Source organism: Coloeus monedula (genome assembly GCF_965178545.1).
Source record: "Coloeus monedula genome assembly, chromosome: 4".
NCBI lineage: Eukaryota > Metazoa > Chordata > Aves > Passeriformes > Corvidae > Coloeus > Coloeus monedula.
This window is the reverse complement of record NC_138784.1, coordinates 67,710,774-67,728,458: the sequence shown is the minus strand read 5'-3', so window position 1 is coordinate 67,728,458 and position 17,685 is coordinate 67,710,774. Positions and strand designations below refer to the sequence as shown.

General features: G+C 36.2%; 1 protein-coding gene across 1 annotated transcript in view; it reads left to right on the top strand.

Annotated features, from left to right (window-relative positions):
• SEMA3A (semaphorin 3A) overlaps positions 1–3,135 on the top strand; it is a gene marked incomplete at its 3' end in the record, with an annotated part of 162,360 nt that extends 159,225 nt beyond the window's left edge. The window contains exons 16-17 of the mRNA XM_082280615.1: positions 1,047–1,189; positions 2,680–3,135. Of these exons, the coding sequence (XP_082136741.1) occupies positions 1,047–1,189; positions 2,680–3,135 (599 nt within the window). The remainder of the gene's footprint in view (positions 1–1,046; positions 1,190–2,679) is intronic.
• Between the last annotated feature and the right edge of the window lie 14,550 nt (positions 3,136–17,685).

The window sequence follows — 17,685 nt, the reverse complement described above, 5'->3', positions numbered from 1 at the left end:
TTTAAATAGACATAATTTTCCTGTTAAAACATATCAAAACTAGTTCCTTAAAGATTTCCAGTGCTAAAGATCAAACGTGAAAAATTGAAAGAAAGGCAAAGAATGGCAAGGAGTCAGGAAACCCCATGAGATCAACACAGTGTTAAATAGCCTACCAAACCCTTCCTCCTCATCTACTCTGCAGGATTATTGTTTCCACTTAAGTCCATACCAGCATTTTAAAGAGCTAAGGTGGAGAGTTGAAACATGATGCCTTAAAGCCTCTGTGGTATTGGAGAAGAATCAAATACCATATAAGTCCTATAGCTATGTGATATTTCCAGCAAGTTGATGAATATCTTGAAACATTGTTGTTACAAAAGGAAGTAATTTATTTAAATTTCTTTTTCCCCTTCCATAATGTCTGGTTTATTAACCTCATTACATTTCCATAAATTATATCAGTATGAGGGGAAATGATTAATTGAAAATCGTTTCCTCAAAAACATCATTCCTGGTCATTAACAGCTTCAGCAAACTGCAATGCCATATAATCTAAACACATTATTCTACTTTTAAATAGCCTCATGTTTTATTACTTTGCTCTAAAGTATTATGACCATAGAGCCCAGGAGGCATCATTACAAACATTCTACAACTACACCCTGAGTTTTCTCATTGCATACAGTTTGCTATTAAAAATTCTTGTCATGTCCAAGATGTTTTCCTTGATGAATAATAATGAGGCTTACACAAAACTTCACAATTAAATTCATTAACTTCACATATTGAGATGTTAACAGCTGTTAGGATTTAAAATACAATTAAAAAAAAACCCACTAAACCAACAAACCTACTACCATGGGTCCTTACAAAGATAGAGGTGTTGATGCATGCTTTTCAAATGGTATACTGATATGGGAAAGGGTTTTTTTTAAGTTTTTATCTTTAAACACTTTAAGGGAGACCAAATTCTAAACAAAAAAATTTACTTAATCGTTAAGAGTTAGTTTCCTGGTAATTTAATTTTGTTTTGTTTTGTTTTGTTTTTTTTTCATGCTTTACAGATAACCCAAATGGTCAGACTCTGGAGGAGAAGATTATCTATGGAGTAGAGAATAGCAGCACTTTCCTTGAGTGCAGTCCAAAATCTCAGCGTGCCGTAGTCTACTGGCAATTCCAGAAGCAAAATGATGATCGCAAAGAAGAGGTACAGTAGAAAAAAAAATAGAGAGATGCAACTAATTTTCTCTATAAAGATACACTTCAATTTGAGTCCTTCCCAGAATAATTTTAGTAGAGCAGAATTTCTCTGAAATATTTTAATTCCCATTTTTCTTCAGCATATTCCCACTCTTATTACCATAAAATCCTGTAAGCTCCCTAATAGGTTTTACAAATTGTTACAGCAGAAAACATTCATATCCTCTCCTTGCTCAAACTCCCTGCAAAGCACACTGGTTTGCATCAGAGATCCCAGAAACAAAAAAAGGTAGTGTGCTATCTAAGTGTCGACTGAAACATCCTACAAAGATTATATGAACTGAAATATCACAAAGGCCTGAAAATCACCTTTGAGAAAAAGCTTAACTGCATTCACCCAATTATACTGTTTGACTGAAGTGCAGTCTGGCAGGAGCATCCCATGTGCTGCGTGCTCTAAGACTTTATTGCAGATAACACAGAGTCAGAAGAACTGAGAACTGTAGTGGACACAAGAGTATGAAAAATTGTACTTTTTTTTTCATCAAGAGCAGTATTCATAGAGGGAAAAACACTGAGTTGTAAAGCTTATACTTTATTTTTCTCCTTTTCTTGTCACCAATATTCTTACATTATTAATTATCTTCAAGTCATATCAAGCCAGGTCACGCATATTTTTAAGAGTATAATCTACTCGGGTAGGTAGGGAGGATGTTTGTTCCATTGAAGTATTTTTAAATATGTATATTTATTCAAAGCATGTTCTGAATAGTTACATTAGCTGTTTTAAATATTTTTGTTCTGTTTGCATAAGTAGTAAATTATTAAGAATTTATTCTTAGTGAGAGAGCAGCAAACTGGTTTGTGCCCTTTCTGTCTGCAGCAACATGTGCATTCAGAAAATGAAGTTACATTCTAGATATTAATTAATTCAGAAAAAAAGTATTTTGAACAGCTGCTTTTTGAATATTAAAATTTTGAGATTTAATCCTTAATTGCTTGTTTGTAAATTTTCCACTTAAGCAGAACCCACTTCTATCCATAAGGGCTCTTGCAATAAGGCACAACCGGAAGACAAGGAACCTTTCCTGCAAATGGATCTAGGTTTGACTGAAAGATAATGGTGAATGTGGCCTCAGTAATACAGCCAAATGAATCCATGTTGACTCTGCTCATTACAGGCTCAGATCTTCCGTAATCTTTCCAGCAACTCCATCTGACAGAGTAGAAACAGATCTTTGTTCAGCAGCAGTAATTACTAAGGAGTAAATTCCTAATCCCCCAAACTCTTGGCAGTATATAAGTTTTTCCAGAATATTTGAGCCTTTCATAATTACAAATGACTGGCAAAGGGTTTTCCTTTTTTGTGGGTTTGGGAATTCTTGGCCAAGTTTTACCAGTTACAAGGAGCAGTAATAAAGAAGTAGCATGGTTAGAGGATAATGTGGCGCATACATGAAAAATAACTGTTGAAATTACCACTTTTTCCCAATACAGATAAAAGTGGATGATCACGTGATCCGGACAGAACAGGGCCTGTTGCTACGAAGTCTTCACCGGAGGGACTCTGGTGTTTATTTTTGTCATGCTGTGGAGCACGGCTTCATGCAAACCTTGCTCAAGGTGACCCTTGAAGTGATCGATAATGAGCACCTGGAAGAGCTGCTCCATAAAGAAGAAGACGGTGATGGCTCCAAGACCAAGGATGCGACCAACAGCATGACCCCCAGCCAAAAGATCTGGTACAGAGACTTCATGCAGTTGATCAACCACCCCAATCTCAACACAATGGATGAGTTCTGTGAGCAGGTTTGGAAAAGAGACCGCAAACAACGCCGGCAAAGGCCTGCCAATGCGCAGGTGAACACAAATAAGTGGAAGCACCTACAAGAGAATAAAAAAGGTAGAAACAGGAGGACCCATGAATTTGAGAGGGCACCACGTAGTGTCTGAGCTACATTACCTCTAGGAACCTCATCCAAGTAGAAACTTGTATAGACAGATAACTGGAAAAAAATGCAATATTCATGAACTTTTTCATGGCATTATGTGGATGTTTACAAGAGTGGAAAGGTCAAACAGTTTCCACTAGGTTTAAATAAGATCCATTTCTAACTTTCCTAGCAATTCCTTCCTCTCTGCTCTAAGACCAGAACGACCAGAGTTTCAAGGATGATAACTCACCTGGACCTAGCTGACTGCTCAAAAACTTCTGCAAGTATTCAGCAGGCAAGTTTTGCTTTCTCTTTTGACAGAGATATAAACAAAATGCTGTATTTCATGCTGTCATCTTACAGAAAAGAAAAACAAGCCCCACCTTTCATCAGCAGCACTACCATTTCTAGACTTATATAAAACTGCATGAACTCATTAAGCTGATGAACGTCTAAACACGTGATTGGACACAAGGATTTTGTTCTTGTTTTGTCTACCAGTTCTCCTGTTTATATGTGCTAGAAGAGGAAAAACAATACTGAATGAGATTGATTGTGGAAACCTGAACAACATAAGCCATCCATCATCTGGAAGAAAAAAAAAATGTGGAGTACACTGGCCTACTACTGATGACTTCTTTCAGCTTTGATCTAAAGATGTATTTTATTAAAAGTATAATTTAAATGTACCATGAAAAAATATGCAGCAAACATTAGCTCCTTTCTAAAATAGATTAGATGTTTTGTCTTAGAAATACTGTACTTTCTAATTATTGGTTTAGATGAAAAAAAGACAACTTCCAATTATGAGCTGCTTTACTCTTTTGTTTGGGAAAACTTCCAGGGGAGCTGGTCACACTGCAGTTAACCTCCTCCCCTGTCAGTAATCTATATGACATGTAACTTCAAAGCAATTTTAAAACTAAGCTATTTTAACATGAAAGTCACTGTATAGCATGGAAGTATTCTGCATTCTGTTTTTCTAAGTATGGTATTTGAAATTATTCAACTTGTATAATACCTTCCTATAGGTTGAACCAATGAAGAGGAGAGCATTGATTTTCAGTTGTATATTTTTTTTTTTTAATTAAAAAAACAAGTAGCATTAAAATACCATCTGCTAATTACACTCTTGCTTTCTTGGTTCGTTTTTTGTGAATGCTAATATTTAAATACTAATGCTCATAGACTGTCATATATCCATGAGCAAAGCTCACATTCAGTTTAAAGAGTTGTGTTCCCAGCTCTATGGTAGAAATTTGTCCACACTACTGACTCTCAGTTCTCCATTCCTTCTGTGGGCCAGGTCACCAAAATGCAAAGAAACAACACTAAGCCACATGAATAGCAACCCCAAAGCCAGCTCCCCATTTTAAGATCTGAGGGACAGTTTTATCTGTGGGTGTAATCTGCTGAAGTAGTAAATTGGTGAAGTTCAGCTTAAGACTAGTTTATACTAACAGAAAATTTGGTCCTGCACTTCTGTCTTATTCTGTATACAGGAGAGCAGCAGGGTAAAACAATGTACTTGTATCATGAGTGTCAGTTAAGTAGTGGATTTATTCACCTCAGCACAGATGTGCCTTTGGTCCCCAGTTCTATGGTGTCCAGTTCTTTTGAGATCATCTTTCTCCAGCCTCTCATATTTTACCTTGGTAGAGTCTGTAAATGACATAATTTCAAGTAATGTCATTGTGGGGAAAATTACTAGAGCAAAATCCTTAGTTTGCTAAAGGAGCTTTTATATAAAAGTGTGTCTGCACTGATGACTGATCTGTTTTGTTGTTATTCACTCTGTGGTATTTAATTTATCAATTTATTGCTACACTATCAATCAGCCTTATCAGATACAGTATAACACAACTGCTGTGACAGCATCTGTCACAATGTGCCCCAGTCTCCTTGCCACTCACTAATTCAAGTATCCTGCTTAGGGAAGCCTTGGCTTCTTGCCTCCCTAGAAATTGGATTTTCACTAGCATCCGAGTTACTTCAGTCCCCTTTGAATCCTTTGGAGGGGATGAACTTGCAAGATTTTTTTGTCATTTATATCTTCAGAAAAAAAAAAAAAAATCATTGAATAGAGTAGGACAAGGCTGTAGGGCCATGATTGAAGAAAGCACTTGGGAATTTATTTTTCAAGCAGCTTTAAGTCTTTCTCATGTTTAACCTGACTCTTGTGAACTTCAGTATGCTGTTAAATTCCCATTATTTCATGGTGTGCTGAATATGGATGAATTAAAACATATGCCCAGCTATGTGCTTTTCTATGCAGGAGTATTAATTTTTCAGCTCAGCTTATGGTTGATTTCTGAGCACTGTTGTCAAATGAATGATTTAATTTTAATCACAGAACATTTTTTAGCCTTTTATGAAGGGCTATTTTGTACCATCTAGTTACTACAATACTCTTTCTTACAAAAGGAAACAGTTTTAAAATGAAACTCATAGAATTCAGTGGGAAAAATACAGATTGATTTCAATAGACCCCAAATCACTTTGTTTTCTTTTTTAGAGATTCATGGAATTGCTGTGTAACTTTTTTTTTCTCTTCCATGTTCATAGCAACTGGTTCTATAACAACTTGTTACAAAAAAATCGAACCAAAACCAACCTCTTTCACAATGCCTGAAGAGGAAACAAGTCAGACTTCTAAGATATGTTTTTCTATACTGAGAAAGATAATCTGTGGGAAAAAATTACAGAAGATGCAGTAATTTTACCATGACCTGGCAGTCTCATTGAACAATTGATATGATCGTATCTTACAAACTTCAACCCAATCCTCACTGACATGAGTAGTCTTGTTTAAGTCTTTGTATTTGTTTATATAAAGAAGAGGGCAAAAGATCAAGCCAACAGTGGAAATTCTTGATTTTAAGTTCATATTATGGTCAAGTTATAACAACATTTAATATTGATGTGAAATGAACTTTTTTTCAGAGCACAGGCCTTAATTCATGTATAGAAAGATGCCCTGCAGCTTCAGTAAGATTCATACCCCCATTTATGTCATTATTGTTTAAAGCAACATAAAGTTGGAAAATAAAGATTAAAATGGTATTTCTGTAAATGGCCAATAAAACCCTCTAAACTTCTAGTTACAGACTTTAGAAAAAGTAAGTAAAAAGTTGTGTTTAAGCTGGAGAGAAATAAAGGATTTCATTTATAACCAGAAAGATCTATTTTCATTTGTTTTAAGGTATCCATCTGTAAGGAACAAAAATATATTGAATCTTATTCTTACTCATCTGTGCTTTGCACTTGCACAGATAACTGAAATGGGAATTTGTTCCTAAAAACTGTATGGTTATGTTAAACTATAACATCAAACTGAGAAAATGTGCATCTTTGCAAAACAAAGTTAAATCTTCATGACCCAATAAATTCACTATGTAAAAAAAATTAAATTAAATGCATGTGAATGCGCATTTACTGTTCCTTTTTATGTATTATTTAGTGAATATCAATGGTATGTGTTTAATAGTTCAGTTTTTGCTACCTACACATTAGTCAAAAGAGGTGTAAATATTTTTGGCTAGATAAGGAGGTACAGTGTAAAGTACTGTTATCTAGAGGTACTCCATTTCGGTGTGTTCAACAAAATACTAAAATGCAAGATTTTGCCACACAAGTGATAAGGTGGTTTATTTGCTATATCAGTGTCGGAGTTGTGCAATTATTCTTTAAACGCATTCCTCACTGGGTAGTAAATAATTCCACTTCTGTATTTATCACTTCAATTCAGATGGGAACTAGAAAACTGGAGAGAAAGTGTAATGAAACTGCTGCTGTAAATTATTTCTTTTAGCATGTATTCAGTTGTTAAATAAACATTTCTTCCAAATATTTGAAGTTCAGTGTCTTGACTGTTTACACGGAAATGTGCCCTGTAACCTTCATGAGCATATGGAGTGCATTGTTGCCAATATAATGCTATCAATGTGTATGAGCTCTGTTTATTAGGCCAGAAGGATTGCTATTTTTATTAATGGCTTTTTTTGTTTCTTTTTTTGAAGACTACAAACTAATAAGCCCGAAATGAAAGGCATGAACCTATCTTCAGCCTATCTTTTGGCACAACTGCTGAGCTTGTGCAGATAAAGCCACGCATATGCACACCCCCATTCTCCACTCTGCCCATGAACCAAACTGTAAATCAGCCTGGAAGCCGTGTGAATATCAGCAAGTTGCTGTACTTGATGAAATTTCACTCTGTGCAATGCTAATGGCTTAGGACAGCTATGCTGCTTCCCTTTGGAAACTGGCTTGCACAGAAAGCAAGTGGAATAAATCAGGTTCTGTCTGTTACCGACATACCCTTGTATCCTTAGGTAAACTTAGCAGCTGTTTGGAAGTGCTAAGGGGCTCTATCTAAAAGTAATATGCCATGGCACTAAGCGTTGTGCAAACAGCTAATAAGACAAATGCTGTCCTGGAAAGCATGAAGTTTAAATACACCAGAACAGAAGTGGAGGAAGGAAAGTATCATTATTTCCATTTGGCACATACAGAAGAAACAACCAGTAGTACTGAGCCATCACTAATCCATTCAGCCTCACCCATGCTTCTTCCTGTTAGCAAGGGTAGAGGAGTCTGGTTCAAAAGGATGCTGTAAGGATATTTTATGGTTACTACTGTTTTCTGAAAATTAAAATAAACCCTCAGCAGCAGACAAGCAACTCAGTGGGTTACAAAGGATACAGCAAATACAAAAAGGATGAAATTAATATGGCAAGCAATGAATCCACTAATTGAAAAAGCAGTAATTTTGTATTTCTGTGTCGACTGCATGGCTTATAAATTCTCACAGAGGAAGACCCTTGTTCATGGATGCAGCCACACTGTGTCTGTTGCTAGAATTCCCTGCAGAAGCACAGCTAAAATGAGTGTCCTGTTACTACTCAGGAACGTACAATGCCTGGGGACCACCTTCAATGACAATGAGTGGAAAGAAAGAAGAAACATTTTGGATTTTATGTTTATTTGTTCTTATATACAAATGCATAGCTAGGTAGATACACATTTAAACAGCCAGCTTTCACTGAGATTAAATCCTCTTTTCCCTGAAGTATTTGAAGCTCTAGATGTAATTTTAGTACATCTCTGAGTCTGTTTGGTGGCTTCAGCTATAAATTGTTATAAATGTTTCCTCTGTGAAGACTGAAACACACTATTCTGTTTCCTTGCAGGTCACATTCACTGAGCTCCCAATCAAATATCCATTTAATGGCAGGCAAAGTTGTGATGGTTTTTTTCCAAAGCATAAAACAAAGGGACTATTATCCCTAGAACGCTCAGTAACAGGATACAAGCAGATCAGAGTATTAGTGACTCAGCCAGTTTCTTTGCTCCCCATAAATACTTGTGTGAAAGTTTGGAGGAGCTTCATAGAAAAACTAGAAACTGTGGAGAAGATGCCTTTTTGGGACCTTTTTGTCCTGGAATTTATAAAAGATTGACATTTTGGAGAACTTCAGGATGATCTGAGCTAAATCCCAAAGCTCTAGTAAAGCAATATCCAAACTGAAAAAGTTTTGCTTAGGTTAAAAAAGCAAACTTCCTTTGTCTCTGAGCAGTTTTTCACCCTCTCAGGAAATGGGTTTGCACTTTCCGCAAGTGAATATTAACCCAAAGAAGTCATTATATGGTTTCTACAGTCCTTGTTGAAGGTTACTCTCTTCTTCAACACACCTGGGGAACCCCATTTCTGATGACCAGCCCTCCTTGAGCTGCTTTTGTGGGCAGATGTTCCAGTCAACCTATCATGCCATCTAGTCTTGTGATATCTGTTAGTACTAGGCCTAAAAATGTCCAGTTCTCATCCACAGCTATAAAATCAGGCTTTGGTGGGCAGCAAAAACCTCATTGAACTATGAGGTACCATGCAAGAAGATTCCTGTCAGGGAGTTTTAAGGGATGGAAAGTTTCTGTCTGGGGGCAGTAAGGGGTCTCTGAGGGCAGGACCTGCCAGCCAGCTCCTGATCCCCATGTCCAGGACAAGGCAGGCAAGGGAACAGCTGGCACAGCTCCAGTCCCTGTCTTCAGGCACATACCCTGTGCATTAGCCCACAGGTGGATCTGGCTTGGCACAGCCCATGGGCAGGATTGTGTGGGATTGGAGATGGAATCCTGCAGCCTCTCTGGGGCAGACACTGAGTGCCAGGGGCTGTAAGCAGGGTGGGATGAGCCCTGGAGTGGGCAGGGTCATTAGGGTTCCCAAGTGCAATCAGGTGAACTTGGTGTTTGCTGCCAAGGAAGCTCAAACACCATTCCTGAGTTGCTTTTAATCCCCTGAGGTCACTTGTCTTCCACATTTAGAGTCAATTCTCTGCCTTCTGAAAGCCTATGATAAACCAACAGTACTACAACAGCACAACTTTCTTCCAGTTTGATTGGTCCAGTTTAGTTGATGTTGAAATAAAAAAGTAAAAAGTATACACCAAACAGTTACTAAGAATTAATGTGCACAGGATTATAACACTTTTTCTTTAATCAGAGAAGACCTCATGAAGATAAAGATCTGGCCTTCTCCCCACACGTGAGCCTGCCAGGTTTGCCTGTGCACAACCACATTCCACGGAGCTGCATCTGAGGCACTTGGGATGAAGGGTGAATCTGATTTCGTGAACAAGCTCAACAGTTTTTCAGGACATTCCACCTTACAGCCTGGTGTAAATAAAATCTGATGGTCTGCCCTGGGAACAAACTCTTCCTTACACCTCTCAACATGGGGTATCCCTACAGCCTGTACTACTTTTTTGTTTATCCAAATATATTGTATTCATTTCTCTGTGAGTTTCATGGTCATCATTTCTTGTAAGCATGTCAACATGAATTATGATTGTTTATGCAGAGGCAAATGGAGATGCATGTTTCTGCACAGAAAAAGGATAAAAAGACCGTGGTAATTCTGTTAGATCTACTACAACAAGTAAATATCAAATATGACTTAAACTTCTCATTTCTTGCTATAGCTGCAGGCAGGAGAGGAAAAGAGCAGACAAAAGAAATGCAGATATTTCAGCTGTGTTTTGCAATGATCTTTTCCTTAAGCCCTTAAGTTTTACATCACCTTTTTTCTGGGCTTGTAGCACTGCATAGAAAGCATGCATTACTACAAACTGCTTTTGCTGAGCAATGCTACATTGAATAGCTCCATAGAACAAACAGATGGACAGTGCCAGTTCCTCTGAAGAAGGCTTAACTTACCTCTTCTGCTTGTTATTTTATTATTATAGCAGGCCCACTGTGGCTCTTTTTGTAAGGGTTTTGTCAGCACTTTTATTCTAAAGCTCTGTTTTTAGGGCTTTATAATTTTGTCTACAGGTTAAAGATTTTAAGTATCAGCTTTTAATCAACAAATAATTTTACAGTACCTTAAAATAAATTGCTAGACTCTGATCAAAATTCCATTTTGAAAACAAACCAAAAAAGATTACAACTTTAGCCATGTCAGGTAGTTGTTTTAGTGACTGCACTGCTAAAAAATTATGAGTGGGGTAAAGCTCAACGAGCATAATGAAAAGCTTCCCACCTCACTGGACTTTGTTTTTGAAACATCTGCATGCTTATCAGAGGTCCTGAATGAAACACCAGCTTAAGCATATTCTTCTCTAGTTATTTGTGACTTAATCACACATTTCTGTTCCTAAGGCATGCCCTGGGGTAGAATGTTTTCTTGCTTCATGCCTGTCTCTTCATTTAATTCGATTTTTAGTTGCTGTTGTATGTGAAGATAATATAGGCTCAACCATTGCCCCAGTTTAACAGCTGTCTGATGTCCAGTACAGATGAAAAAGACTGCTTGTGGTGTTCTGCATTCTAGATAGCTGAGGGGAAGTGATGTTTTTTGTTCTGTGGTATTTTCAATTTAAGGGATGGAACTGATCTGGATCTGTTAGAGCACTGTGGAATTTTTCACCGTATTTCCCTTTATTAATGAAAGATGTGCACACACCACTCTTATAAACATGCCAATGCTTCTAGAAATCAGCAAGTTGTATTTTTTGTCTTTAATGCTAACCAGTATACTTAGCTAGATCCTCATCTAAATAAATAAAGCTGTGTGCTCCACCACCATCTTTGTTGACTGGAATCCATCAAACAGTCAGGATACAGGAAGGTATGAACTTCAATCCTTGTGTTATTCACTATGGCTCAAAATGTTACTCATGAAAGCTAAACAGTTTGATGCCAGTGTAAAGTAATTGAATATAACAGGGCTTCAAACTATGATAAATGTTTCACATATGTATCTGTGATTTTCACAAGCTGGAGGGGGAGAAATGGCTGAATGTAAAAAACTTAAACTACTTGTAATTAAGTCCACAGTTGCATGGCAAAATAGCAGACATAATGCAGCTGAAAAAATCTTCTTTGGACACAGAGTGGATCACAGGCATGCTTGGCATATAATGTTTCTTTGTCTCCTAGAAATTCTCCTGTTTGGCATTCACTGTACTTTGACAATATGATGGCAATTGTACATACTGTTGCCTGACAGAAAAGTATTTCCGCAAATATTTGGAACTATTGTTAACACTAAATCCTTTTTTGTAGCACTTGCACCTGGAAGAAGCTGAAACCTTAAGTAAAGCTCCAGGGATACTTCCAGGTATGGTGCCATCACAAATTATAGTTTGCTAATAATGTCTGTGTAAATCAGGACAAATCTTTCTAGGACCATTAAAAGGTTAGAGATGGTCTGTGGAAGGAAATGAAGAATACCACAACATTATATCTGGATGTTTTTTTATTGAGGAAAAAGTGAAAAAAAAAATTAAAATTAATACAAAACAAGAACACAAAATGCAGTCTCTATTCAAGTCTCACTGTCTTCTATATTTTATTTTGTTTTATTTTTAAAATTAAAAACATTATTTTCTATTTTGTCACAAGTATGAATGTTGCTTCTATTACAAGCATTGAACATTTTTGTGTTCCTTGCAAGCCAGTTAAATACCACTAGCAAAAGAAATGCTTACCAAGTCGATAAAATGGACTGCATAACTTAAACCTCGGCTCTTAGACCAGTTGGGTCAGTTAGATTTATATAGTAGAACCAGCACATGTATCACAGAGGTAATGTGGTCTGTTGAGGAATACTTACTCATTTTCTCAAGGCAAGGCAGTGTACTACTATTTCCTTCCTTCAACTACCTTCCCAAAGTGGAACTTAATTTGCTAGTGCCAAGAACTTGCATCCCCAGTGCTTTATTCCAATGACTCCCACCATGTAGATGATCCTGAATGAAGCCTGCCATGTTTTACCTCTGTCACTCCTTCAAGCCAGAATCTTACCCCAACACCAGAGATCTCCAAAAGGATTTATCCAAATCATCGAAATAGTATTAGAACTACAATGCTAAAAGAATTGAAAATATGAAATATTTCCATAATAAATATAATAAGTGGTTACAATTACTGGTAACCTCTAAAGACCCAATTTTCTATTAGAAGGATAAAGTGGTACATGCACGTGCACTGGGCTCTTCCAGTTCATTTGAGTACTACAGGCATAATGAACTGCTAAAAACCAGGAAAAGTTCTTGGAAATGAGTGAAATCTGCTTCCATTGTAGCTCTTGGAAATTCCACCATTATCTTTAATGGAATGGGATCAAGACAGGATTTGCATTTCCTGCCATGAGTCACTAAAAGCAATGGCTTGAGGCATTCAATGTCAGGCTCTGTGTGGAAAACCTGCTTTAAGTGAATTAATAGAAGGAGGTGCAGAAGCAGTGCTGCATTTCTAATAACATCAAGCTGCTATAGATAAAACATGTTTTAGCCCTGATTTTGCATTTGAATTTTAGGTGTAACAGCAAGAAATGTTAATTTGAACTCCCTATTTGATTCACATAAAAGTTTACATTTCTTTTCTCACTGTGGAGTTATGTGTCAGTCTGTGGTCACTCAGAAAGGTGTCTGACAACACTTTCAACACCACACAATGACCCCTCAGATCTCTGCAGAAGATCTTGATGTATGAAATAGACTTGGAGAAGAAAACTAAGGAGAACTGTCAGTTTTTCATGTAAATACCTCTAGGGAGCATAAGCTTCTAGTATTACCAAGAAGGATATTTTCACATCATAAAAAAGAGCTCAGACTGAATTTTAAGCCAACTGTTTCAAATATGGGCTTTTTTCAGCATCTTCCTGGAAATGATGCTTTATAAGAATGGATTAATATAAAAAGTACAATACTGGTCTTAAATAATTGCTGTGTGTCATTCACTTCCATGTTTCAGAAAAGAAGAACCAGGTGCCTCAGAGGAAAGTGTAAACTTCTTCAAGGGTAGTAAGGAGATAACCTGCTCACAGGGCAGCTTTGGCCTGTGCTCGTCATAAGGATGCCTTATGATTTAAGTTTTCAAAGACAGTTTTCTCTTCTCTTTCTGGAGGAAAGTGGAAAGACAGGTTTCTTGGATATGTTCAGGGCTGCTCATTCAATTAGAGTTAGCCATAATCATGTTATAGCTTTGAGAGGCTGAAATAAATCTGCACCACATTAATTAGCTTGTGGGTTATTATGAAGGTACTGTCAACCAAGGTTTCCTCATGCTGGACTGAATATCTTGCTGGAAAACATGGTAAATTTCTGTATTATTTTTATGAAGTATGTGTGTCTTTATCTGTTTCATCAGATAAATGGTGGTTTAGGCTGTGTATTAGTAAAAACATCTTCACCAAATGGGTTGTGAGGATTCAGAACAGGCTTCAGAGCAAAGTGGTTGAGTCATCATCCCTGGAGTTATTTAAAAGACTTGTAGATGTTGTGATTAGGGACATGGTTTAGTGGTAGACTTGGCAGGGTTTGGTTTACAGTTGGACTTGACAAAAGACATTTTCCAAACTAAATTTTTCTACAATTCTATGAATTCTAAATTGTAATCCTTCTCTATTAGGGCACAAGAATTAATCCTTATTATATCTTTGTAACATAAGAGCATGATGAACACGTGTGCTGAATCAGACCAGAAGTCTGTCTTGCCTAACAACCTGTCTGAAACACTGGTTGAAAGTCAATGTGCATGTAAGACTATAACAAAAAAAAGCAAGTACACTGATCATTCCCCAGAACAACCTCCTGGCTTTCAACTGTTTGATATCTGATAAATTCTTAAAATGCCAGCCCTTTAGTTTTACTGGGACAGTCCTTGAGTATTCCATCTGAAGTCATCCTCTGTTTGCCTCCTTGAAATTATTACATTAGAAGATTCACTCTGGCATTGTTTTCTACCACACACACAAGTAGTTCCAAAATCTAATTTCTTCTGAAGTTTGCTAATTGCACTCTGTCTGTCTGATATTCTCTATGTTATTCTGCTTAGGTTAAATGATAATTTGATTATTGTTTTAGCATTAATAATGTTTGCTGTAGTTTAACAACTGTTCTTCTTCAAATTGAATAATCTGATTCTTAAATATATGACCCTAAGGTACACTCTATACGCCACATTGAGAAGTGTTTTGCAGGTAAATAGATAGCTAAACTATCAGATATTAAGGGATAACAGATATTTTAAACTCCTATGTAGCATTCAGTGCTAGCTTTTATAACTAATATATAATTATATATATATATATAATATATGTAACATATATATGTTATAGAACTTATGTATTATATAATGTGGTATATATAATATATAGTTTTATAACTATAACTGATATACTGATGTATATTGTAAGATTGTAAAAAGACTTATGAATTACAATATTTAATCATACAACACACAAGTAAGAAAATGACCTGTACCAAAATGGTAATTACAAGCTAAAGCAAGAAAGAGCAAGTCAATACAATAGTCAGCTGGAAAGAACCACCAGACAATACTGAGATACTATTGATTAGTCTAATGATTGCTTTATCACAACAGCTAACGAGCTATTGCTGAGCATTGTTTTATGAAATGTCAAAGACATTTTCACTGAAGAATGTGAGAAAACCAATTGCACAGCTGAAACTGTGTAGAACAATGCAAAAAGCAGGATTATGCTTCTTCTATCATTATCCATTTTATTTTTATAAGCATGATGGGAAACCAATTATGATGACAGCTGTGATAAGTCTTCCTTAAAAATTGTACTGATTATGTCTTGTTTCAGATTACCCATTTGAGGAATAAATAGAAAAATAAACCTGATCCTACATGCACAGTGCAGCCTAGTGTCTTCCTAATTCACTCTAACAGCTCCTTAAAAACAACTGAATTCAGTGAATAATCAAATTAAAACTGTAAAAGTAGCAACTCTTTTTCTGGGAGTATGATTTAAATCAAAGGTAAAATTGGGATTATTTTATGTTGCTTATTATAGGCATTGTTCTTCCTACCTATGTAACTTCCAAAATACCTTTAGGGAATCATTATTTTACATATGAGCTTGTGTGTTTTCCATGAAGGGGGCGAAGGCTGCAGTAGTTGTCGGTGTATATATGTGAACATTTAGCATATTGCCCACAACCAGAATTTGGGATTGGAATGGAATAACAGATGACTGAAAGAGGAAAGACATCTGTATATATTTGAAATCACTGTGATTATTTATCTTGGCGTTTGTTCATAACTAGTAGATTAAAAGTACCTCTTCCATAAAAAGTCAAATAATTTTTTAAACTAAATTGAAGGATTATTTATTAGATCCTTATCAAACCTTAGCCTTTTAAATTTATATTAGAGACAGCCAAAATGCCTTCAATATTTTATTAAAAAGCATGTATGTTTTTCTTAATCTTCTTTTATGAATGGTCTTTCATTTCATGGGCTCCTTTTAATATTACAAGAAATGGCACAGCTCTTTGTAGGGAAAGAGTAATCAACTGAAAAATCACTTCTCAAAAAACTTGTATTTCTTCTAGAAATCTTCTTAGTAAGCATTATTTTCCTCCAACTGTTTAGGGCTTAGAGTTATCATATCTTGACAAATAAATTTTTTTTTTATTGATGATAAACAATCATAGCAAATTTTTCAGACATATCATCAGAATGGGAATGATCTGTAAAGGCACTTAGATACCCTATTTTGTCATGCCTTCAGTAGCAGATTTCTTTCTTCCTTGTGTCACATGTAGGAAACAGTGCTGTCTCTGCTCTACAACTGAGAACTCAGGCCAAGGATAACCCAAGTGGATGGATAATAGTGCCTGAGTGCCTCAATCAGAAAATGAACCCAGCTTTTCCAAGCCTGAAACCAAAAAACTGTTCACTCTTCCTTAGTAAATGGGCTTGCAATATGTATTTCCACATGCTTCGTGTTTGCACTACCCCAGAATCATTCACAAAATAACCTAATCATCTACAAAATAACCTAAATTCCTTACCACAATTTCTGTTTGATATGAAACTAACTACTTTTTTTTTTTTGGTATAAATATAGCCTTTTATTCATATTCTCACTCATTTTAAAACATATCTTGTTCCATAGCAAAAATTATATGTGGTATGAGCTCAAGCCAGTTCTGTTTAAACTACACAGTATCTTTCAAACATATGAAATATATTTGATCAACTATCTGGGAAATATGATTTTTCCATATGGCTTAGTTTTCACATAAGGGAGTTTAGTTTTCTTTGGAGAACATAATATGCTCAGACAATTATAATAGGTAAAGATTTGCAAACCACAGAATGGGAGAAGCAGGTGTCCAGCTGGATTTTCTCATAGGAAGGTCTTGAAGGTCACTGATGGTGATGAGGTCTCGGAGATTCCCAAATCCTCATAAAGCTATTTGTTCCTTTCCCAATACACTAGTCTCCTACTGCTCTTGATAATCCAGTGACTCAGGAAGCAAGCCTGGTTTTTTTCCCTTTTGTTTATCAGAAGCAGACTAAATGACAACAATTTTCTGAATTACTATTTATTAGGGTAGAAAGAGAGCATTCACAAAGGTCACCACCCAGTAGAATATTAATTCATTAATGTATCAATATTTGTCTTCCTGCTGTCAGACTAGAGTCTCCAGAGAACAAAAACATAATGGTAGTAAAATTTACAGCCAGGTATGACTTTCCCCACTGCCCTAAAATGGGAACACAAACAATTTGATACCCTTGTCTGGCAGAGAACTGAGTGATGTCAGCCCATTATAAAGGGAATACTTGATGGTCACTTCCTTCTGCTTTCCATTTCCCACAAAGTGATGACTTTCATCCACATGAGTTGCTTGATCTTTGTCAGTTGTGTTTTATTCTCTCTTGTCTTTCTTTCAGTTTATATGATTCAGTTTTGGTTATGATCCAAAAGAAGGTTTTTCTCGGTGTTTTCCTCCACCTTTTCTCTTTATAAATTATCCTTCCCCCCATGATGTCCTCAGCTACCTTCAACAGAGGATTGTTTCCACAAAAGACAATGCAACCACTGAAGGGAATTGTCAGAGGAAGAAGAACCTGGAACAAATAATATAGCCTTCTTTGATCATTTTACTACTGTTATTTCTCATTCTCAATGCAGCAGACTCGGAACAACTTGTGAAGATTAATGAATACTAAAGTTACTAGGTTAATTGAACATTGTAAATATTACTACTTTTTGGGTTCATATAGGTAATATGTTAAGAATATT